Source organism: Elgaria multicarinata, chromosome 4, assembly GCF_023053635.1.
Source record: "Elgaria multicarinata webbii isolate HBS135686 ecotype San Diego chromosome 4, rElgMul1.1.pri, whole genome shotgun sequence".
Taxonomy (NCBI): domain Eukaryota; kingdom Metazoa; phylum Chordata; class Lepidosauria; order Squamata; family Anguidae; genus Elgaria; species Elgaria multicarinata.
The window spans coordinates 70,510,743-70,525,047 of NC_086174.1; the positions used below are offsets into that span (position 1 = coordinate 70,510,743).

The 14,305-nt window shown below is 38.6% G+C and overlaps 1 protein-coding gene across 1 annotated transcript in view; it reads left to right on the forward strand.

Annotated features, from left to right (window-relative positions):
• Positions 1 to 2,756: 2,756 nt before the first annotated feature.
• The window catches only part of NOX3 (NADPH oxidase 3), a 37,611-nt gene continuing 26,062 nt past the window's right edge, over positions 2,757 to 14,305 (forward strand). The window contains exons 1-6 of the mRNA XM_063124524.1: positions 2,757 to 2,801; positions 3,205 to 3,300; positions 4,125 to 4,235; positions 6,626 to 6,710; positions 11,285 to 11,430; positions 13,344 to 13,525. Of these exons, the coding sequence (XP_062980594.1) occupies positions 2,757 to 2,801; positions 3,205 to 3,300; positions 4,125 to 4,235; positions 6,626 to 6,710; positions 11,285 to 11,430; positions 13,344 to 13,525 (665 nt within the window). The remainder of the gene's footprint in view (positions 2,802 to 3,204; positions 3,301 to 4,124; positions 4,236 to 6,625; positions 6,711 to 11,284; positions 11,431 to 13,343; positions 13,526 to 14,305) is intronic.

The following is a 14,305-nucleotide window of genomic DNA, read 5'->3' on the forward strand; positions in this document are numbered from 1 at the left end:
TACTACCTGTCATATAATAATTTAGAGGAAAAAACTATCAGTTCTGGATTCTCTAAGAAAACTAGCATCTGGATGAGATGTACTTCAAAGCAGAACACTCCACGGAGCTATTCTTCTTTGAAGTACAGCTATAAGCACAGACAAGTTTAGGAACCCAAAGCAGCTTCTGACTCTGCTGTACTTGGAAAAATCCCAGTCAGATGTCTTTTTTCTTTTTTTTTTAACTCATTTTAGAAAATTGGTGTCTGGATCAGCTGTACTTCAAAGCAGAATGTCTCATACAGGTTTTTTACTTTGAAGTATGGCTAATTCAGATGCTGCCTTTCTTTTAAAAAAAAGTGGGGGAAGGAAAAGAAAGGAAAGGAAAGAATTGGCATCCCCCCTTAGTCATGCTCAGACCCCACTTCTTTGCTGTTTCTTCATTTTTTTTTCTCTTCAACCTTTATGAAAAATGTGTATAGCTTCTGCTATGCAGTAACAACAATACATTTATATAGCACCCTCTATGTTCGTGGAACTTTACAAAGAAAACGTTTGAGAAAAACCTAATTGAGGAATAGGAAACTTTCAGCCCATGGCCAATTTTGCCCAGCAGGCCTACAGAGCTTCAGGTGAGGTCTCTCCCTGTCCCTGAAACCCCCTGAAGCCCACCACTCAAAAATGGAGAATGTGTGCACAGTTGCTTTGCACTCAGCTGGCTCCTGGAAGCACTGGCTGAGTGCATTTTGCTCATTTCTGTTTTAGTAAGCTTTGGGTGAGTTTGGTTGATTTGCCTTTTGCCTGTATTTAATTTGATTTGTTGATAGTTACTGCTTGACATTTTAAATCCTTGTCACTTAAATTTCTAACTACAGAAGTTGCTATAAGAATAGGAAAAGCAGCTTATACATTTTTGAAATGAAGATATATTCCTTCACCTCAAAACAACTGCCTGCATGCTTGTGTAGGCCTGCCACTCTGTTCAACCCACAGGCCTTTAACAGTTGTGTGACAGATAAAATTCTGTAGGTTGGTCTGTTTGCACCCTTATGAAATGAAGTGGTGAGAAAAGTTTGCTTTGCAGAATATTTGTCTGTCAAGTATCTCAGGGCATTTTGCTGCCTGAGGCATAGGACAGGATGGGGCCCATGCCATGTGCAGAAGCCAACCAGCCTGCCAGCTGAATTTTACTTCAACACTTGTGATGGGACAGCATCCTCTACCGCACTTGAGGGCAAACGGCTGCTTAGGGGGCACAGAGCAGTCCATGTGGCACCCACCATTCTGTCCTCCAACTTCTCATTGTTGCTTCCTAGTCCTCAGGATTATTTCTTGAAGTAGCCACTTCACTCTGCCTAATGGTAGGGCTGGCCCATGTCCCCTAATGACAAAAACGGCCTGTCAGGGGGGAAAAAAGCTACAATATTTGACTGTTTGGTTATGTAGTATAAAGCAAAGGAGTTTTAGAGATGGTCAGAGGCAATGTTTTCTTTATTGTTATTTCTCAGATACTAGGATTAAGCTTCAGCATGAAAAATACTTTCAGGTTCCCTGGCAAAAATTGATCCACCTCAAAGGTTTGTGGGAGTTTACATCTGGTGAAGAAGTAATTGATATACTTAACACATTCATATTCTCAGGGTATCCAAAATATTGGTATATCAATCAGTGGTTGATCTTGTGATTGGAAATGAGTATTTAATTTATTTATATTAACTGTATGCTTAAATGGATCAGGTCTAAGGCACTCCAGAATGCACACCCATCAGAATGATGAGTAACTAATTTTTGCCTCACACTCAGCTAAGGTGACCATATGAAAAGGAAGACAGGGAAAAGGAGATTTCAGCAGGTGTCATTTGTGTGTATGCAGCACCTGGTGAAACTCCCTCTTCATCGCAACAGTTAAAGCTGCAGGAGCCCTGCCCTCTTTTGTATCCAGTCACTCTGTTCAGACCCTACTTCTTTGCTGTTTCTTCATTTTCGTTTCCCTTCAACTTTTATGAACAATTTGTATAGTTTATGCCATGCAATAACAACAACAGCAACACATTTTTATAGCATCCTCTATGTTCATGAAACTTTACAAAGAACATGTTTGAGAAAAACTTAACCCAGGAATGGGAAACCTGCAGCCTGTAGCCAATTTTGCCTACCAGGTTGGCCCACCAGGCCTGCAGAGCCTCAGGTGAGGCCCCTTCCCCTCCCTGAAACCGCCTGAAGCCAGTCCATTCACCTACTGTACATGGAATTTGGATAGTGGCTATGGTAATTACCTTATCCTTCTTCTCAAGTTGCAAAATGTCTTGGGCTGGCTCTGAAGGGGTTGCAAGGTGAGGGGAACTTAGAAATTCTGAAGTGCAGGTGAAATACTCTGCCTGTTTCTCTTTAGACACTGCCCATTTATTACAGTCACACACAAATATGCTAAGCACTGCATTAACTTTGCTTACAATGGGGCAAAAAGATCTGGGGGATACTTTTAAGTTCTTGTTTGAAATTGTGTGGATAATTTTTGGGGGAGGGGAGGATTTCCTGATTAGAATAAAGCTTTCATTTCTTCCAAAATAATTTGGACAGAAACTGCCTATTAGTTTCTCACAACGCAAACTATGTCCCCTTTGGAGATCGACATCTGGTAGGAAGTCCTTAATTAGAATATTCCTAGGCTGCTACACCAGAGAGTTGATTATGCAGAGAGAGGAAGATCCAGAGAACTCAATTTGTATTACAAGGAAATTGTGAATTGTTACTAGCACAGAACAGAGACAATCAAGATGGTGTATTGGATTTTGAATGAAAGCTTGTCAGTTCTGTTATTTGTAAGTATCTATTTCATAATCAAGCGACTGATTCTGATTAATTTTTGGATATTTTATAGGGGAAATCTCAACTTTTTTTCCTATGTTTCGTTTTTACCATTTCTGTCTACACCTGATGCATGAAAATGTCATTTTGAAAGACATGTATCTGTTAGAATCAGGCTCTATTTGGCAAATGCAGTGTACTCGTGAGATTTCTTAATTGGATCTTGTATTTTTAAAAAAGAAAAGAAAAAATGTAGGTTGGAGGAAAGACAGTGTGTCAGCCTATTAGGTCCTTATCTGCATGTTAGAATGGGACTGTTGAATTTCTGAAAGCCCCTTAGGAAAAAATATAAAACTGACTGACCCTTAAGTAGACTATTGGAAGTGTTGTAGATTGATGAAAGCTTTTCTATTGTAGCTATTATGGTTGGGGATGAACCTATACCTGTTTATTGACACATTCAACTGGTATGAAGATGAAAATGCCTATCTCTATACACGGGTTATGCTGGGTGTAAGTAAGCATTTGATAAATGCCTCCTCAGTAAGACTTTTTCTGCATGCTTATGCACACCTAAGTCCCACTGATTTGCATGACATTCTGCTACTAGTCTTTTTTTAAATTTTTGCAACCAAATGACACATACTTATTTAAGTAGATTTGTCTAAGTAGTTGGTTGGTTAAGGAAACATTTTACAATTATTCTCTTTCCTTGTTTTATTTTTGTTTCCTAATAGTAAACTGCATCCATACCTTATGCATTTCTGTCTGCCATAAGTGTGCTTGCTTTAAAAAAAGAAGATAATTGTTTATTAAATTACCTCCCCACCCCGCCACGACCACCATAAACACATTAAAGTGTTTTAAGTGAAACACCCCCAACCCAGTGTAACCACTTGCTGCAGGCACTTCATATCATGCCTGCTTCATCAGTATAGCATGGTTTGTGATACAGGAGTAGTGCATCATTTAGTTAGTATATCTTAACTTATTTGCTAGTGCAGCAAGCTGGGAAATGAAGACAAAAGGTACTGCCAGCCCAAGACATTTTGCTGCCTGAAACGAAACCCAAATATGCCCCACTACCACAGTCAGGGCCAACCCTTTAAAATCCTGTGGCACCATTTAAACATGAATTTCTGACTTGTTTGCCTATACCCCCACCCCACTTCACTTCCTCTAGTCACTTAACTGTGCTGCATGGAAGGACCAGTTCTAGATATAAAGCTGTGAAACATACAATCAAATAAGAGATTTGACAGCTTTGGAGTACTGAGATATTTCTTCGGTTTTTTATTCTTTTCAAACGTGTAACACTTTTGTCATCCTGTGTGCAGTCTACGCTTGCCTGGGCAAGAGCTTCTGCCACTTGCCTCAACTTTAACTGCCTGCTAATCCTCTTACCAGTCAGTAGAAACCTTATTTCCTTCTTACGGGGAACAAATTGTGTAAGTATTCTTGTCTATTACACAACTGTTACCTTTTTAACTATTATTGGCAGTGTTCATCTATTTAGTCTGATTTCAGACAACTGTGCTAGAAATGCACATTCCATAATTTAAAAGAAGCAGTTAAATTGTAGCAGTTACAGCAAGTGGATATTCATAGCTGGGACTACATTTTTCATAGGAACACTTGAGTGTTGTAAATATATTTGTAACTTTACTAAAGCACAGTATTTAGAAAAGAATTGGTATGGAGCATGGGCTTAGATCCAGTGTTCCTATAAGAGGAACCCCACTCAATGGAATTTTCCCACAGGAAAAAAGGGAGGAGAAATTTTCACTGATTCATCTTTCCCTCCAAAAAGCTGCACCAGAGAATTAGGAGCCCTCTGGTACATTTTAGTAGGTAACATGGGGAGGGGGGTGCAGAGAGAATTGGCAAAACTCACATCCTCCTTCCTCCAGTGGAGCCTATGCTGGATCTCAGTCTCTTCCATAGATAGAAGAACCTATTCTGTTCCTGGATGGACAGCTCTGGATCCAACACGTAGTTTAGTTTTAATGTAGAACATGCTGCAGTGTCCAGTAATACCTGTTTGGTAGTAAGAGAATGCAAGGAAGAAAAGAAAAGAGATAACTTTGATGCAACTGGAGGATATGTTAACCATCAACTTTCACCACGGGAAAGAATATTCACAGAACATATTCACCACACAAACATTTTAGGAAAAATAATCTCACTGTGACTTTATCATGCTTGATGTTATCACTTAATTGTGACTTTATAACATGAATGAGCATAATTGTGAATTTTGACTGGTATTTTTCCACTAATGAGTAATGGTAATGTGGGCAATTTTCCACCAACCCATCAACCCTCTTCACCTTTTATGGCTCAGAATAAAGAAATCCCTGGGAACTGGGAAACTCCTGAGGAGTTCTTCACAGCACCCTCTCAAAACTATAATTCTCGTGATACTTCAGAGGAAACTGTGAAACCACTTTGAAACATGTTAAAACTTTCTGGCCTGGTTTTCACATGACGATAACCCATGGTTTATTTACCCATGGTGTGTTGTCCTACCCAGGATTTATCTGGCAAATGATTGAAGAAACTATGTTTTTTTTCTCAATCCCCTGATGATTTGCTTCCCTCTTCCTTCGACCGCTCTTGCCCTGTATCCCAAATGCCTTTGTGGGGCTGTAGTTTTGGCATGTAGAGTGGCTGAGTATTATTATTTTTTACCACTGCCTCTATAGCCTGGCAAAACAAACCAGAGTTCATAACCCGTGGTTATGGGCACACATGTAACAACCACCTATGGTTTAAGCAACCTAGAGTTCACAACCCTACAGCAAACCATAGTTATATTTCTGGGTAGTTTGTGGTTAACGAACCATGGATTGTTAGTGTGGATATGTTTGCACATCACAACAACCCAGAATTGAGCAACCCTTACCATGCAAACTAGGCCATAGTGTAGATGTGCATATTGTCCAGAATACCATAAGTACTGATTATGAGATAGCTGAGTGAATCTTCAGATAGATAGAAAAAATGTTACAAATATGCACAGAGAAGAAAAAGGCATTCTAGAAAACAAAGTTTAAAAACTAAACATTCTTTCTGCAGTATCAAATCTTTATGGCTGAGCATGTGTTTTCTTAAACCTCATTTATAACAACTTATTAGGTTGGACTCCTCTAGCATTACTCAGTTTAATACATTGTGTATCTTTTTCCATAATAGGCAAGTTCTATACTTTTACCAAATAAGAATTAATTTCCACAATTGTTTCTTTTCTAGATGCAAATAATACATATTTGTCCTGCAAATAATAGATAAATTGAATGTTTAAAATGTAGAAACCCCTCATTTTCAGGCTGCATTCAGACATAATGATAAACTGTGGCTAATTTCTATGCGAATGAGCCTAGATGAGCCTTGGGTTCATGCACTCCCTCCCTCTCCTCTACTCCTCCAGTGCAGCTATGAAGAGATTGAAAACTTTAGCTTCCATTTTTACTAACCACAGTTTTGACTTATGTACAAATTGGATAAATTGTTGGTAGTTGTAACTATGATTTACTGAAACAAGCCAACTTCAAACCTTGGTTTATAAAGCTGGCTTGTTGCAATAAACCACAGCTAAGTTTACCACAGTTTAGGGTTGGGTGTATGTGTACTTAACTGAAAATGGAAGCAAAAACTTCTGGTCTCTTCCTTATGGGTATGCTAGAGGAGGGGAGAGTACGCATATGAGCCCATGGCTCACTTAGGTTCATTCCTGTAATGATTAACATAATTTATTGTTACGTCCAAACTCAACCTCAGAGTCATGAAATTGGAATTTAAATGATTTTAAAATAGTTTTTTTCTTCCTATCATCAAGTGTTACAGAAGAGTACTGAGGAGACAACTTGACAAGAACATCACATTTCATAAGACTATTGCCTATGGAGTAGCTGTAAATGCAAGTAAGGCAAATTCTATGCTTGCAATGTAGGCTTCATGGTGTCTGTTTGGGGTGGTATAAGTTCAAAATACTAGTCATGAATCCTTATTTAGTCACTTGTTCCTTCCAGTATTCCAATATTAAAAGCACATCCTTTGTTTGCATATACTGGGTTAATTGGGAACCACTAGACCAGGTGCCCTCAATCATTTGGGTTTAGTAGAGATACTTGGATTTTTGAGAGGGTGTTGTGAGTGCTTTCACAAAATGGCTGCCATGGAGGTTGCTCATTCACTTCCTCCTAATGCCCTCCCCAGCTTACCTTTTTATATTTTCTGTTCTGCTGGGCACACTTCAAAACAAAGTGCTGGGCCTTTTGTTCTCCAACAATGCCTCTGGGGCACATGTGGGTCCTAGAGGCATTCTTGGAAATAAAGATGGTACTGCAGGCTAGTGCCTCATTTTATTTATTATTTATTTATAATATTTATATATAGCTCCCCAGTCAAGAATTTTGAAGCAGTGGACAAATACAATAAAAGAATAAAAACACATTAATAGTTCATTTTTAAAATAAACAACGTGCAATTAAAACCACGGCTGGTCATGAAAGGCCAGGATTTACACTACTGCTTTAAAATGGTTTACAATAGTAGTGACAATGGTTGGGGCCCAGGACACACTCCAGATACCATTTTCAAACCGTTTTCACAGTGTCATATCCTGTTTGGTGTAGATCTGGCCCTGGTGAAATTCCCTCTTCATCACAACAGTTAAAGCTGCACTAGCTATACTAGAGTGACCAAATACAAAAGAGGGCAGGGCTCCTGCAGCTTTTACTGTTGTCATGAAGAGGGAATTTCACCAGGTGCTGCATGCATACAAATAACACCTGCTGAAATTTCCTTTTCTCTACAACTGTTAAAGATACAGGAGCCCTGTCCTTCTTTCCATATGCTTACCCTATCTCATGCTCCACTAGCCAACGATGGTAGTGGCATCCTTATTATTGGATATTATTGGGAAAATCGTATATTTTGTAGCAATTAAGATTGAAATGGCAACATTTTCTCTTCTACAATCCAGTAAGCTTTCTGCAAAGTTTTCTTCACTGCAGCCAAGTAGAAACACAAACGCTTGTAAATACAACAGAGATCGAACACATACTGAAGTTTAAATAACAGAGGAAGGGCTTGAGAATTCTGCCTAACACCTGCTGATATTCCTTGATTTCAACAAGGAATATGGACTAACTCCATATGGCATCATTCCCACCAGGATCAGTCATCTGAATTTTTGTTCGTAATTTTGCTTTAAAAAACAACAACCCTCAAAAGAGTATGGAATGCAGAATATGTTACAATGCAGTGTGATGATATTGCTTATCATTCATGCCCAGAAATTTATCAATTTACTTTCATCGTAAGAATGGATTCCTGAAGAAGGCACACATCCTCCCCCCACTTTTAATTGACAAGCTATTCCCGGAAAAGAAATCCATTAATTTGACTTTTCTTTGTCTCATATACCAAACTAAAGATGCACCAAACTACAGTGCCCCAATGGGGCATTTCCTCCCAAGGCAAATAATAGCTTCAGGGGTGGGGGTTTCCTTTAGACCATAACAGGGGCAGCAAGGCTTATTTATTTATTTATTTCATTTCATTTCATTTCATTTCATTTCCATACTGCCCCATAGCCAAAGATAGGATTGTTTTTGGTGGTGGTGGTGTTTTAAAACCCCCCACTGCATTTTAAAAAAGCAAAGACACATTTAATGCCATGTCTAGTTTGGCTAGAAAGGCAGGTCATGGAGGGTGGGGTGGGGGGCGATTTATTTGTATCAAGGGCTTCATTAAAAATGCAGGAAATGCTGTTACTTGGCAGGCCATCTGATTCAAGTTTAGGGGTACAGCCTGCCTTGGATGGAGTTGCACTCTCCCTAGAAGATGAAGTCCATAGTTTGGGGATGGTCATTGACCCATTTTGGAGATGCAGGTAGTGTCAGTGATGAGGAGTGCCCTTTTCCAGCTTCAGTTGGTATGTCAGCTATGGTCGCCTTATCTGATGCAACTCATCATATTCTTTCTCTCTGTCTTCACTTTGGGGTTTGGATTAGTGGATTGCATCCAACTGCGTCCATCTGCTGGTGGAAACAGATCGCTCCTCCTGCCTGCAACCCCTGCACACATCCCAAGGAGGGATTATTATGGTTATGATGGTTATTTATTGCCTTTTGTAGGTTATTTTTGTAAATAATGAGAGGCATCCTGCAATCCATATATGCTTAAAAGGGGACCATTGAGTTCTATGGTGGCCGTGGGAAGATGAACTGTATCCTCATATTTACTTGTAAAATTTATAATCCATCCTTTCCTCATCCAAATGCCTTGATAAAGTACAAATGATAAAAATATATTTTATTTATTTATTTATTACATTTCTTTACCACTCACTAGCCGAAGCTCTCTGGGTGAGTCACAAAAATGCAAAACAAAACAATTCTAAGGCCAATTGTCATCTTAAAAACAGAACACATCATTCTCTTTAAAATTAGCAGCAGCAGCACACTGAGATACTAAACAGCTAGAGGCCTGTGCAATACTGTTTTAGAGCCTCTTAAAATCACTCAGTCGAGAAATATTCTGGAAATCTTTTGTGGGAGGATGAGAATGTATTACAAACCTCTGTAAAAAGTAGGTTTTTGTTTCATCTTGGGGGCAGTCACAGATGTAATACTAGGTACCCAGTAACCATGTTGAAGGGCCCAAGAATAGGTTATGGGATCATGGGGACACTCTTTCCCCCCTCTCTCACACAGATTCCCTCTTCCTCCCACTGTCTCTTTTAGCCATGGTGGGGCATTATGTTTGTACCAACATTAAAATAGTTTGCCTAAGCTAATTGTATTCCTAACCTGGCATTTCAGATCAATCTAGTGGTGGATGTAAAAGATCAGGCAACAATACATTTAATCTCCTACTGAGTTTTAGTGTTATGTATACCAATCCTTGAAATATGATATAATGTAATTTAGTGTAATATCATAAAAGTTTGGCAATTGATTGATTGTAAAAATTGCAAGACGAAAGTGGTTAATTAGAAGGCGACTAGCTTCAGTGCAACTATTATCCCAGACAGGCATGCAGAAAGAGAAGGGAATTTATTTTCAAACAAGGATGTACACTAGTTCAGTAAGAGCTACATGCATATGTTTCACTGAGAACAAATATAGATTAAACAAATATATCAAGAATTAACTCTTGTTTGGTTCTTTCTTTGCTTACTGAACAGATGGATAATGACCTGTAATAGCAGCTCGTTTAGTACCCAGCCAATAAATGAATCCAGCAATGAGCTAGGTAGGGAATTATAGACTAGCATACAACAAAGAAATCATTGCTCACATAAACTACTTACCTATGATCACATTGATCCTTTAAGATTCTTTAGATCTATAGCTACATATGAGTGATGGCCACATTTTGAATGTAAGGGATGCTGCATACACTACAGCTGGCAAAAAATAAGTCTAATTCTGTTCAGTGAAAAAGTATTAAACTCCCCCCCCTCTCTCTATAAAGATTTTTATCTGTATTGAACTACCTACTAGGGCTCCAATGCATACAGAGAGCACATCATCTGCAAGAGATGTCTCATTCACAGTAAAGATTCATGCACTTTCCTCTCCAAACCATTGAAGTGAGTGGGGCAGGAACTCCTGCTTTTTGAATCTATGTGCCATGCATGTATTGCTTGGCACATGGAAAAAGCTCTGCAGAAAAGTGGGGAAAGAGCCAGTGAGAGACTAGGTACCCTCAAAGTCAATCTTCTTCAACCCAGTGTCCAGATGTATTGGACTACAATTTTCATCTTTCCAAGTCACTGAATGTAAAGTAGTAGTAGTAGTAGTAGTAGTAGTAGTAGTAGTTGTTGTTGTTGTTGTTGTTGTTATTATTATTTCTATACCACCCCATCACCAGAGTTCTCTGGGCATTTCCCAACAATTCATTAAAAAAATCAAAATACAAATGAACTTAAACACATGTATATTGCCATGTAAACCAGTTCAGATTAAGGCACAATAATACCTTGATCATTCATGGTTTACATTGCAATGTGAAATATATATACAGAGCACAGAAGAAATAATTAAAGATTTACCACCAAGATAAAAGTTTAAAATTAGCAGTATTTGTTTACCCAAAGATAGAGCACAAGTTTAAAACACCCATACACAGAAACACACACACAGAATGCAAAGGGTAAACCAAGCATTTTTTTTCAATCATGTCAGCCATTATCTCAAACTGAAACTGCCTGAGATCTACATCCTGGGTCAAATCATTATGAATGTGGAATAAAAAGCTGGAAATAACACTATGAAAGTGGTATGTGGATTGTGCCCCAACAGTTATTAGTGCACTTCAGTGCTGCTATAAAGCAGTACTGTACATCTAGCCATAATAATTCTAGGGATGCAAGACTGTTATGAACACAGTCGTTTAAGCAACCATACTTCAAGTGAAGAAAGATACTCTTCATTTCTGATGTTAGTATATAATCTCACTTTATACAACTCTTTCTTTTTTATAGCCATTCATATCATTGCACACTTGGTCAACATTGAACGATATCACATTAGCCAGTCAAAACAAGCAGGAGAGTTAAGCAATGAACTATCTGGCATTGGCAAAAGCCCTAATGAAAGCTACTTGAACCCAATCAGGAATTCTGACACAGTAAGTTGGCTCCTCCTCCTCCTCTTTCTTTGTCTTTCTCATTGAACCTACCTCAAAAATCACTCTCTCTCTCTCATTCTGTGCCTCCCCTCTTCTCTCTCTGTCACACACATACACACACAGAGAGAGAGGGGTGTTGTGAGGATAAAATGGAGAGAAGGATGATTATGTATCCTGCCTTGGGTTCCTTAAGGAGGAAAAAAGGCAGGATATTAATAATAATAATAATAATAATAATAATAATAATAATGTGAGGTTGGGGGCTACTAGGAGGAGGGCTTTCTCTGCTGTGGCACTCCGGCTGTGGAACGAGCTCCCCAGAGAGGTTCGCTTGGCACCTACATTGTTTTCCTTTCGTTGCCAGCTGAAGACCTTTTATTTTCTCAGTATTTTAACACCTAATTTAACTTAAATTTAAACTCTGCTGTTTTAATTTCATATTTTAACCTATATCCATTTTTGCTGTGTGGTTTTATCCTGGACGTGCTTTTTATATTGTATTTTGTATTTGTGCTTTTAAATTGTTGGTTGTTTTATTATGCTCTTCATGGTTTTAATTTTTGTGAACCGTCCAGAGAGCTCCGGCTATTGGGCAGTATAGAAATGAAATGAAATGAAATGAAATGAAATAAATAAATAAATAACAACAACAACTCCCACAGTTTCTCAAATGGCCAAAGTGCCCACAGTTCTCTGTCTTAAGGCTTCATACAGCTGTGGAACAAATGCACAACATGCGGGAGGGAGTGCTTGATGGAACTGAACCCTTTGGAATATGGAATAACTGGCTGATGGCCATCAGAGGCAGGCCAGTCTCAGCACCACTACTTTATCTCAGTCTTCAATCTAAACCTATAATGTATACAGTATATCCAAAAATTATAAACTAAAAGTTACCCTGCATAAATTGGCACGTTTTAAAAAATAATTACAGATAAATTCTAGAAAGTGACGAAAAGGCCCCATGGAATATGTTCTTTGCAAGGACCCATTTGCCAAGTGTGGTCATTTCATCATCACATCATTAAAAACAATAAGCAGCAGCAATATCTAGTTGACCTGTGGAAGTGGTTCTAGTATAAGTTGTATTAAGCAGTAGCAAAGTAGAATGATCATCGTGGAATATTGACCATGTCGAGTGAGCAAATATCATAGGTGGTATGTTATTTTTGTGGGTTTGTCTTCATCTCAGCTCGATACCTGAGTATGAAGTAAGCTCTTTCATTCCCATCTTCATCAACAACAGTACTTTCTGTAGAGCACTTTACGCTGTAGTCCTACACCCACTTATCTGGGACTTAACTCCTCTGAACAAAATGGGTCTTACTTTTGAGTACAGATGTATAGGATTTTCACTGTTAGAATTTTATTTATATTACACAATTGCATAATTCTGATTTTATCACTGTGAAAATATATCACTTTTTAGTCACTTGAATTTGATTTGTGTTCGGCATAGCTAAAACAACTTCTTGGAAACTCTGTACAAGCCCAAAGAAATAGAACTCTGCACAAGCACACTTTACTCTGAAAAAAAGAAGAACGTGGCAATGTACATATTACTCATTACTCCACATTGCTCTTTTGGAAAGTTACAGTTAGATTATTCCATGAGATTTCCATTGTTACTTTTCTGCCTCATTACATCTTGCTCTAATAGTTTCTTTCCTTCAGAAATACTGTGGCATAGCAAAATTGGTATTGCTGAGATAATATAATTTCATCTTACAGAAGCAAATAAATTGCAGCTAATATTATTTACAGAACTTTTCAGTATAAACTGAAGTAGAAAATAGAAATCAATATCCATCTGTCTGATTTTTTTTAAAAAAAAAGTTCATACATTTATTCTTACGCTGAAGCCACAACACTAATTCAGTCTGCCCATAAACAACTTTATTCTTGTTTTTTAGAATACAATAACTGAAATATTAACAACCACTGCTGGAATGACTGGTCTCCTGATCACTGTGTCATTAATTCTGATAATGACTTCATCTACAGAGATTATCACAAGATCCTTCTATGAGGTGTTCTGGTACACCCACCACCTGTTCATTGTTTTCTTCATTGGTTTGGTTATCCATGGCATGGGGTGGGTATAAATATATGTCACATGGCATAATATTATTTCCTTCACCCATTTTATGAGGACTCAATAAGGGTGGTGTACATCTTCCAAAGGAAGCATAAGAACAGCCTCAAAGTGAGTTAAGGTAGCTGGTGCCATCATCCCTAAAAAGGCTCATCAATGTTCCAGGCTGCCACCATTATGTTACTCCTTGGGGTGGGGGGGACATTAATATTTGGCTGAACCAAATTTTCATGAATTTCTTTTTTAAATTAAGAACATAAGAATAACCAATGTTCACCTAGGGCTCATCTACACCAGGCAGGATATTCCAGTATGAAAGTGGTATATAAAAGGCAGGTACCACATTACTGCTTTATAGCGATATTGAAGAGCAATGACAACTGTTGGGGCCCATGACACATACCATATACCACTTTCATACGTCTTTCATAGTGTTATATCCTGCTTGGTGTAGATGTGTCATGGGCCCTAACAGTTGTCAGTGCACTTCAATGCCACTATAAAGCTGTAGTGTAGATCCTGCAGTGCACTTCAATACTGCTATAAAGCAGTAGTGTGGCTCCTGTCTTTTATATACTGCTTTCATACTGGAATATCCTGCTTGGCGTAGATGAGCCCCTAGTCCAGCATTCTGTTCACACTGTAGCCAACCAGCTGCCCACTGGAAACCCAAAAGCAGGGCATGAGTGCAACAGCACCCTCCCACCCATGTTCCCCAGTAACTGGTTTACATAGGCATACTGTCTCTGATACTGGATGTAGCATGAAGCCATCAGGACT